Below are 10,995 nucleotides of genomic sequence, written 5' to 3'. Positions count from 1 at the left end.
TTCTCTTTAGTCAAGGTCTTCATTACTGTTGCCTGTATGTTCAAACAAACCAAGATCAGTGCAAGAACCATAAATAAATGAACGTATATACACGTGAATTCTAGTTAATAGACAGCTGTCCTCACTCTGCCCAGATGCCAACCAGAAAATGGGTGTCTTTTTTCGTGCCAAATCCTCAGCTTCCTTATGGTCCCAATGTCAGGCATTTCGACCTATTCCCAAGAAGGACCCCCGAGAACAGAAAACCACAAAAAGACATTTTGAAAATGCACACCTTTGTGTGAGTTTGCTATACTTAAATACAAACCCCATTTCCAGATGACTTGAACTAAAAAGTTGGGACAGAGGAGAAATAAGAGTGAAATGTTTATAGAATATTCAAGTCACAGTGTTCCACAATAAGGAGGTAAATTGGTAACAGGTGAGGGAATCATGAATGGGGATAAAAGGAGGATCCACCAAGGAATCGGTTTTTACAAGCAATGATGGGTCGTGGCTCACCACGTTTTGTCAAACCTTAGGAGAGAATTGCCCATTAGTTCAAAAAGAACCTTTTTCGGCTGCTCAGGTGGCGCAGCGGTAAAGTACGCTAGCGCACCAGAGTTGCATTTCTAGATGCATCGTATCGAAACTCAGCTCTGCCTTTCCGACTGGGTTGGGCGGCAGTATGAACAAGGTTTGGCTGTTGTTCAGGGGCTTAGGGGTAGAGTCGGAGCATAGGTCCTCATAACTGGTACGACTGCGGCCCCTGCTGGTTGACTGACGGCGCCTGCACAGGGCTGAGGAATAACATTGAGGGGGGTGTGACCCTCCGTGCGCAGTGTCTCTCGGTGTATGAGCTCGGCTCGTGCAGGTGAAAAATGCAGGCTGTACTGATTGCGTGCCGGAGGGGGCGCAAGTCAGTTGAGTGGCGTCCTCAGTCAGCGGCAAAAGGGTTGAATCAGTATAGAGGACACAATCAGGGTAATTGGACATGACTAGAATAGGGATAAAAAAAATTGGGGGAAAAAATTACCTTTTTCAACCCCAGAAGGTCTTGTACCATCTACATAGTGGAACTCAACTGCTTTGAAGTCGGTGTTAGTCTAAAGCTGGTAGTTTGTCGTGTCTGTTATTTTTGGACAGCGTTGGCTTAGTGTTTAAGGCTCAAGGTTCAGCGTGCCACCATTGGACCCTTAAGCAACTTATAGGATATAAAAGCGTCTGCCAAATGCTCAATAATTCGACCCCTTGGTGCACATACAGTGTGACTGTTTATTCCTAAATAATCAGATGTAATAGGACTACAGTCCAATTATCGATCAGACATCAGACTTGTATTTCTTGCCATGCCCGAAATCGGGTTCAACGTTCTACATCAGGGTTTTTCATCGTGGCCCGCATTCTGTCCACGACCCAGGCAACAAACGACGCATCAATACGAAACACAAAACGAAATGTACTTCATTAATAAAATTGGTAGCAATCTGGTCTGAATGTGGTTTACAAGATGTAATGTAAAGCAGATTAGTGTTGTCTACTCAGTGTTTTCATACCCTAGACTTTACTAGACTAGAGACAAATCTAGCGATCTTTTTCTGTTGTTATTGGAGACTTTTGGTGACTCGAACATGAAAACACACATTGTTCTGCAGTTACTGTCTTCAGTGAGCAGCGGGGCCTGCCGTGAGCCCCTCCGCCATCCCAAAGCACTCACGGGCGGTCAGTATTACAGTCGGTGTTGCCAGATTGGGCGGTTTTCCACCAAAATGGGCGGATTTTGTTGGAAATTGGCGAGGAAAAACACACTTTGGCAGGTGGACAAAATTTAGGCTGGCTTGTAATCATTTTGGCGGCTTGAAATGTAAATAAAACAATATTGCTTTCTAAAGCAGGTGGAATATAAATAGGTCTCCCTTCTTCCACCACATCCAACCCTTTGTCAAAAGTTTGAATGACAGGTTATACTTTCCAGTCCAAGACACTGTTGCCACGCCCATCAATACAGTGATTCATATGTTAGACAAGTGATTTGAGTTGAATATGAAGGAAAGCAAGTCTCGTACATATTTCCTCTCACATGTACGAGAGGTTAAACTTGCAAACATTGCTTGCAAGTAGGGCTGGGCGATTTTGCAAAAAAAAAAAATCTCGATTATTTTAATATTATTACCGATTGTCGATTACGATTTCGATTTTTTTGTTCTTGTATAATGCAATTGAAAAAAGACTCGAATTTCTATTTTTTTTTTGCTTTTTAATTTAAGACTGCAGAAGTGAAAAATAGTAACAGCACCACCTATAATTATCATCTCAAAAGACTCAAACTTTATAACAATAACGATATAACAATAATTAAAACAAACTAGAAATCTTAATTAGCTATATCCTTTATAAGAATAGCTCACAAACAACTCTTACTTTAAATATTGTGCAGCAGAACCTCCTTACATTAGGAAAAGTGCAAAACTACAAAAAGTTCTTTACAGGTTTCTTAAAAGGAACACAAGCCTGTGAAGTGAGTCTGTATCAGTATCTAGGCGGGGAGGGCATCAAGTAATCACTCCGGGGGGTGGCTGGAGGTCTTAAGTTCTGCTTCTAACAATATGGACTACAATTCCCATGCTCCCACAGTCACGTGACTATCACATGTCCCCCGGTCAGTCAGTCCTGATCGCGCTCATCGGCTCCGGAGTTGTGATTCAGTTTGGCTGTGTTTGATTCAGTGACTCTTATTTGAACTCTTTTGAATTTCTGAATCTAACCGCTACTGTGTATAATCCTTGTTGTCTTCCGTTTACTGTTTTAGTTTTCGCTGGTTTTGGACTCTACCTGATTTTGTACACTGTTTTTGCCCTTTTGATATTAAACTTTACTTGATTGATATTCCGCGAGCGTCTGGTCAGTTTCTGCCTCGTGACATGTTAGTATTTTAATTAAAATGTAAAGTATGTAAACAATCGCGATTGTCACATTTCTAACATCGGGTGAAAACGTTCATGCGAATTAACCGAATTAATCGTGAAAATCGCCCAACCCTACTTGCAAGTTTATTTTTATTTACTAGCAAAGTTTTAGAAATAATGCATTTTACAAACTTGGTAGGCTACTTCAAAGACATGCAAGCAAAATTAATTTGTCCTTTATAATGTATAATTATTGATCTGTACATTTTAAGATATTAATTTGTAGGTCATGATGGTTTAACTGGTTTATTATTTGTGAAATGCTAAACATCATCTGCTTATCCTGTGTTTTGGGCGTTTTTTTCATGCATTTTGGCTGAAAATTGCTGTCGCAATCTGGCAACCCTGCTCAGCGTAGCTCAGTGTTGTCTTAAAAAACAAAAACAAACCACGAATCAACAGAAGAATGTTAATTTGTAGTTCTAAGCATATTTAGGGTGTTTTTTTTACCCACTTTTTGTCTCTCCCACGACGTTATTCCTTATGCAAATTAGGCGATGACGTCATTTAGCGACTTCTAGCGACTTTTAGGACAGCCAATAGCTACTTTCCTTACTAAGGAGTTGGCAACACTGTGTCTACTTAAACTAGATGAGGTTATGTTTTAAAAGAAGTAACAAATCACAGATTCTTCTGTCTCTTGAATGGGATTTGTAATAATACCAAGCAGTCCAGAAAAATAGTCATTTGTAATACCATGAACTTGTCACACTGGGCCTGCTCGAAGCTGTCCGATTTGCTCTCCAGCTTCATCTCATCGCTCTTGCCTTTCTCGCCGTAGACCTGTATAAATATCTGCGCGTCCGTACCCGCTCCTTTAATATCAGACGTCCATATCCACAGAGACCAAGGGAACTCTGCAAATCACAAGGTTAAAGGTTTAGGTGTATATGATTTGTTTGACTGCTCCCATATTAAGGGTCAACGGAGTGGATCGTTGTACCCAAATTGGGACAGTTTTTACATGGGATGCCCTTCCTGATGCAATCTTCCGAATATTATCCAAGCTTGGGACCAGCACTGAGAGTGCACTGAAAAGTCCACCTCCCAACAGATAGGCTGTTCAGACACCCCTCCCCCAAGACGTAGCCAATCATGTCTTTGTAGGCACCACTGCTTTTCCCCAGGCACCCCAAGAAAAACCCACTTCATAATCTTTATTTCTTTCTTATTGTTAAAGAAAAAAAATGCTATACTTACTTAAATACTTAAATATACACTGATCAGTCATAACATTAAAACCACCTCCGTGTTTCTACACTCACTGTCCATTTTATCAGCCCCACTTACCATATAGAAGCACTTTGTAGTTCTACAATTACCGACTGTAGTCCATCTGTTTCTCTGCATGCTTTGTTAGCCCCCTTTAATGCTGTTCTTCAATGGTCAGGACCCCCACAGGACCACCACACAGTATGTATTATTTGGGTGGTGGATCATTCTCAGCACTGCAGTGACACTGACATGGTGGTGGTGTGTTAGTGTGTGTTGTGTTGGTATGAGTGGATCAGACACAGTAATCCTGCTGGAGTTTTTAAACACCTCACTGTCACTGCTGGACTGAGAATAGTCCACCAACCAAAAATATCCAGCCAACAGCACCCAGTGGGCAGCGTCCTTTGACCACTGATGAAGGTTTAGAAGATGACCAACTCAAACAGCAGCAATAGATGAGCGATCGTCTCTGACTGTACATCTACAAGGTGGACCAACTAGGTAGGAGTGTCTAATAGAGTGGACAGTGAGTGGACACGGTATTTAAAAACTCCAGCAGCGCTGCTGTGTCTGATTCACTCATACCAGCACAACACACACTAACACACCACCACCATGTCAGTGTCACTGCAGGGCTGGTAATGATCCACCACCCAAATAATACCTGCTCTGTGGTGGTCCTGGGAGAGTCCTGACCATTGACGAACAGCATGATATGGTAAGTGGAGCTGATAAAATGGACAGTGAGTGTAGAAACAAGGAGGTGGTGATAATGTTATGGCTGATCGGTATATATGTGTGTGTTCCCATTATCAAACTACACAAATGCACGTAAACCCAGTAATAGGATAATAGTTATTTTTTTGTTGTTTTTGATGGTGCATGTTTAAAGTAGGCCATCAACGCAGATCATTTAAAAAAAAAAAAAAAAAAAAAAAAAACTTATACATAAGGTTTAAGAGAAATGCATTAGACTTTTAAAGGAGGAACTTACTCTTTTGTTTGCACTGACGCAGTGAGACCATTTCATAGAGCTCCACCTCCACCAAGCCATCTCCATCATCTTCATCTAACCATCGGCGACATGGAAAAACCTGTTCAATCCCCGTAAAAGGGCAATACACCGTCACCTAAAAAAAGAGATGGACAGACAGATAGAGCAGTTAATGTTTTATTAATCATGGCCATCATGTTTGCAATTACAATGTCATCAGTCTTTGGTCTTCAAGTGTTATAACACTTGAAGGTTGTCATGTTGGTGCCTCATGCCCTAATTTGGGACCCTGTTGTGATATGGGTGCCTCATCACATGCCCTAATTAACATAACTTGTGGGACTTAATGTGTTTTTTTAGCTCCTTTTCTGTTCTGGCCATCTTGTACACTTACTCAGTGGTCATTATCTTCTTCCATGAAATTTTTAGCACACTGTTGTGATGTGGGTGCCTCATCACATGCCCAAATTAACATAACTTGTGGGACTTAATGTGTTTCAATAGCTCCATTTTTGTTCTGGCCTTCTTGTACACTTACTCAGTGGTCATCATCTTCTTCCAGGAATTATTTAGCACACTTGTGATGTGGGTGCCTCATCACATGCCCAAATTAACATAACTTGTGGGACTTAATGTGTTTCAGAAGCTCCTTTTCTGTTCTGGCCTTCTTGTACACTTACTCAGTGGTCATTATCTTCTTCCATGAATTTTTTAGCACACTGTTGTGATGTGGGTGCCTCATCACATGCCCAAATTAACATAACTTGTGGGACTTAATGTGGTTCAGAAGCTCCTTTTCTGTTCTGGCCTTCTTGTACACTACTCAGTGGTCATTATCTTCCTCCATTAAATTTTAAACAGACAAGGTGAGATGTTACATCCCTGTTAGACTTCGTTTCTTACCCTGAACCATGCTGATGTTGGCTATACAGATTCCTCAAGTGTGAGGGGAAACCCATCTCATGGTTATCCATATTTGTCCTTTTAAAAATCAATGAAACATGAGTATAGTGCTTGGTTCCTTTTTCTCTGTGATGAGCTGGAGGTCTGTGATGCCTCTTGGGCAATCTCTTCTTCAAGTTTGGTTTGCATTTGTCTCGGGATTACTTGGAACAGGATCTTGTTAGTATGTGGGACCAGGTCAATGGTCCTAGAGTAGCTTTGCTGGAGCAAGACACCTTTCTTAGACAGTGGAATAAAGACTGTGTCCATTGTTGATGATGGACCTGAAGTAACTCTTTGTGCTAGAGCAAAATAAATATACACAACGATATTTCCCAGCATACCAACATACCTTCTCGCAGTACCAGCCACAGCTGATCCCAGCATTGTCGTGGCCAATTGTGACCCTGCTCAGTGGACTGATCAGATCCATGATCTCCACATTAAAGATGTCGATCTGAGCCCTCTCGAAGGTGCCGCCTTCCAAAAACATCTTCCCGCTGTTCTTAATGCCTTTCTGCCCATGCATTACCAGATGGATCTTAGAGTTGGTACCAGCACCCCGAATATCGCCAGTCATGACCTGGACGTTATACACAAGAGCTACACACAAACGCACACACACATACAAACACACATGAATATATGTTATCTCTCAGGGTTCCAGATACACAAACACACTTGTAGCGTGTAACTTACACATCGGCTGAGTGGTTCCAACCACCATGTCTCTCTGGATTTTTCCATCACCCTCAGAAATGTCAAACCAAGCATTAATGGGAAATGCATACACCTCCTTATTACCCAAATCATCTATTACAACCTGTATCACACAAACACACAGGTGTAGTCAGGACAGCATACACTATAAACCAATCAGCCATAACACTGTCCATGATATGAGCCCCACTTACCATATAGAAGCACTTTGTAGTTCTACATTACTGACTGTAGTCCAACTGTTTCTCTGCATGCTTTGTTAGCCCCCTTTCATGCTGTTCTTCAATGGTCAGGACTCCCTCAGGACCACTACAGAGTAGGTATTATTTAGGTGGTAGATCATTCTCAGCACTGCAATGACAATGACAGTGAGTGTTGTGCTGGTATAAGTGGATCAGACACAGCAGCGCTGCTGGAGTTTTTAAACACTGTGTCCACTCACTGTCCACTCTGTCAGACACTCCTACCTAGTTGGTCCACCTTGTAGATGTACAGTCAGAGACGATCGCTCATCTATTGCTGCTGTTTGAGTCGGTCATCTTCTAGACCTTCATCAGTGGTCGCAGGACACTACCCACGGGGTGCTGTTGGCTGGATATTTTTGATTGGTGGACTATTCTCAGTCCAGCAGTGAGAGTGAGGTGTTTAAAAACTCCAGCAGCGCTGCTGTGTCTGATCCACTCATCCAAGCACAACACACACTAACACACCGCCACCGTGTCAGTGTCACTGCAGTGCTGAGAATGATCCACCACCCAAATAATACCTGATCTGTAGTGGTCCTGAGGGAGTCCTGGCCATTGAAGAACAGGGTGAAAGGTGGCTAACAAAGCATGCAGAGAAACAGATAGACTACAGTCAGTAATTGTAGAACTACAAAGTGCTTCTATATGGTAAGTGGAGCTGATAAAATGGACAGTGAGTGTAGAAACAAGAAGGTGGTTTTATTATTATGGCTGATCAGTGTATATACATAATCCTTCCTATTCTCCACAGGTATTGTCTGTGTAGCCTTTTCAAGATGCCAAACTAATCCATATGCATCCTTCAGGTACCACCAATGGTACTCGTACCACAGTCTGGGAAACATTGCCATAGATAGTATTTGTGTGGGTACCCTATCACAGCCCCAGCTGGCTGACGAGCCCTTGTTGTTGTTGTGTCCGATGGTGATTTTCATCAGTCTTCCCAGGTTTGGGTTCTCGATGGTAAACTTATCCTCATTCCCCCTTTCAAAAGTGTCCTTCCCTTCACTTATTAGCCTCCTTTCACCTACACACACACACACACACATCTTACTTAGACAGACAGACACGAAAAACAAGTCGTAGCACACTACCAAAAAATGAGCACTCACTTACCAGTATCTCCATGCTCTCCGAAGATGGTCAAGTATACATCTGCATCGGTTCCACTGCCTTTCACATCCATGGTGAACACGCTAACAATGTATTTATTTTCTTCAAGACACACACACACACACACACACACACACACACACAATTATTCAGTGTAACTGCTGAAATTTTACAAGGTCTTAATTATTAATGAATTATCATCCTCTAAAACACTTAACATGAAAAAGCTTAATGCAATTCATTTATTAATGAAACATCCATTCCTGCATTTCAGGCCTGCTGCACATTCCAACAAAAGTTGGGACAGTAAAGCATTTACCACTTTGTAATGTTGCCATTCCTTTTCACCACACTTAAAAGACGTTTTGGCACCGAGGAGACCAAGTGATTTAGTTTCAGGTTTTATTTTGTCTCATTCTTCCTGCAAACACGTCTTAAGATGTACAACAGTACAGGGTCGTCGTTGTTGCATTTTTCATTTCAAAATTCTCCACACATTCTCTATTGGGGACAGGTCAGGACTGCAGGCAGGCCAGTCCAGTACCCGTACCCTCTTCTTCCTCAGCCATGCCTTTGTAATGTGTGCAGCATGTGGTTTTGCATCGTCTTGTTGAAAAATACATGGACGTCCCTGGAAAAGATGACGTCCTGAAGGCAGCACATGTTGCTCTAAGATCTCAATGTACTTTTCTGCATTAATGCTGCCATCACAGAAGTGTAAATGACCATTGCCAAGGGCACTGACACAGAACCATACCATGACAGACCCTGGCTTTTAGCTTGTTGCTGATAACAGTCTGGATGGTCCTTTCAGTCTTTAGTCCGGAGCACACGGCGTCAATTATTTCCAAAAAAGACCTGGAATGCTGATTCATCTGACCACAATACACGTTTCCACTGTGTGTTGGTCCATCCTAGATACCTCCGAGCCCAGAGAAGTCGACGCCGCTTCTGGACATAGCTAACGTAAGGCTTCTTTTTTGCACAGTAAAGTTTTAAGTGGCATGTGTGCATGTAACTCTGTATTGTAGTGCTTGATAAAGGTTTGCCAAAGTAATCCCTCACCCATGTGGTTATATCAGCTATTGTTGAGCGGCGGTTCTTGATGCAGTGCCGTCTGAGGGATCAAAGAGAAGCTTGCGCCCTTGGCCTTTACACACTGAAATTGCTCCTGATTACTTGAATCGTTTAATGATATTATGCTCTGTAGAGGGGGAAATATGCAAATCTGTTCGAATCTTTCTTTGAGGTTCATAGTTTTTAAACATTTTAATCATTTTGTCATGCATTTGTTGACAAACTGGAGATCCTCTGATCATCTTTGCTCATCAAAGACCAAACCATGATTACAATCACCTGTTTGGAATCACATAATTGTTTAGTTTTTTCACCTCATTACTAGCCCTAAATTGCCCCTGTCTGAACTTTTTTTGGAATGTGTTGCAGGCCTAAAATGCAGGGATGGATGTTTATTAACAAATGAAATGAAGTTGAGCAGATAAAACATGAACTATCTCAGGTTCATCCTGTCTGCAATCAAATAAAAGTCATACTGTCCCAACTTTTTCTAATTTGGGGTTGTACATGAGCCTAAAACATATGCAGTTCCACAGGACCATGGAACACATTAACATCCTTATGGGGAAAAATACCTCGAAACTCAACGTACGTTTTGGGATGTTCATGGGATTAAAGCTGCCCAGCAGGTATCTCACTGTGAGTCCGTCCCCCACCTCCCGGCCTAACCACCGTGCGCAGGAGAAAAACAGCCGATGGTTCGGTCTGTTCAGGTCCGACAGTGTGACCCGATCCAGATACCACCTGGGATTCATTCCCGTGTTGTCATGCTCGATCCTAAAAGAAAGATTGAACCATGATTTACAAACCTGTTGTTTTTTATTGTCAGGATTATTGCGTGTCTGTGCGTACCTCAGTTTCTTTATGGCACCGACGTTGTGCGTTTTAATCCGGAAAACGTCTGTTTTATTCTTATCGAAAGCTGCTCGGCTCCTGTGATAAATAAATAAATAATTAAATACATAAATAAATAAAGCCAGAAAAGGAAGAGAAAGGGAAACCACTTATAACATCTTGTGTGGCTCCTTGCTTAAAGTGTCATGAAATAAAAATCACCCTGTATGACTTAGACTTATAGGGGTGGACAAAATAACAAAAACCCACTGTTTGAGGAATCCCCCCATTCCAGTTCCACCCTAATGGTCCACGTGCACAAGGTGAGGTTCATATATACCTGGCTTTGATGAATCTGGTGTAGAGGAACTTCAGTGGCCTGCACATTGCTTTGACATCAAACCTATGGAACATCTCTGGGATCAATTAACACATCGAATCTAAGCCAGACCTTCACATGCAACATCAGTGCCTGACCTCACAAATGCTAATTTAACTAAATAGGCACAAATTCCATCAGACACACATTTCAAATTCTCGTGGAAGAATTGGGGTTGATAGAGACATGAAGAAAGAGGGCAACTCTATATTATGTCCATGGGAGGTCCAGTAATGGGATGCATTGATGGATACTGCACTTCAAAGCATTCTCTACACCTTATCAATAGTTATTCACTAAACCTAGAGCTTGTTTCTCTGATCAGCGTTTGGGTTGTAACTTGCCGGTGGATTGAGTAGCTGGCTGGGTGGCATGGCAATTTTCTAGTCACTGTATTTTCCATGTCTAGTGTCTCTAATCAGTGTTTGGATGTAACTCACTGGTGGATCGAGTAGCTGTCTGGGTGGCATGGCAACTTTATAGGTGCTGCATTTTCCTTGTTTAGCTTCTCTGATCAGCGTTTGGGTTGTA

General features: G+C 42.0%; 1 protein-coding gene across 1 annotated transcript in view; it reads right to left on the bottom strand.

Annotated features, from left to right (window-relative positions):
• The window catches only part of LOC134330433 (lipoxygenase homology domain-containing protein 1-like), a 63,964-nt gene extending 53,783 nt beyond the window's left edge, over positions 1 to 10,181 (bottom strand). Inside the window, exons 1-10 of the mRNA XM_063011568.1 lie at positions 10,104 to 10,181; positions 9,844 to 10,028; positions 8,178 to 8,276; positions 7,934 to 8,088; positions 6,796 to 6,919; positions 6,449 to 6,699; positions 5,155 to 5,290; positions 3,642 to 3,802; positions 126 to 212; positions 1 to 32 (exon numbers count right to left, since the gene is read on the bottom strand). The exon at positions 1 to 32 is cut by the window's left edge and continues 104 nt beyond it. Of these exons, the coding sequence (XP_062867638.1) occupies positions 1 to 32; positions 126 to 212; positions 3,642 to 3,802; positions 5,155 to 5,290; positions 6,449 to 6,699; positions 6,796 to 6,919; positions 7,934 to 8,088; positions 8,178 to 8,276; positions 9,844 to 10,006 (1,208 nt within the window). The 5' untranslated portion in view covers positions 10,007 to 10,028; positions 10,104 to 10,181. The remainder of the gene's footprint in view (positions 33 to 125; positions 213 to 3,641; positions 3,803 to 5,154; positions 5,291 to 6,448; positions 6,700 to 6,795; positions 6,920 to 7,933; positions 8,089 to 8,177; positions 8,277 to 9,843; positions 10,029 to 10,103) is intronic.
• Positions 10,182 to 10,995: the final 814 nt, after the last annotated feature.

Source organism: Trichomycterus rosablanca, chromosome 16, assembly GCF_030014385.1.
Source record: "Trichomycterus rosablanca isolate fTriRos1 chromosome 16, fTriRos1.hap1, whole genome shotgun sequence".
Lineage (NCBI taxonomy): Eukaryota > Metazoa > Chordata > Actinopteri > Siluriformes > Trichomycteridae > Trichomycterus > Trichomycterus rosablanca.
The sequence above is the reverse complement of the archived record's forward strand: the minus strand, read 5'-3'. Positions and strand labels throughout refer to the sequence as shown.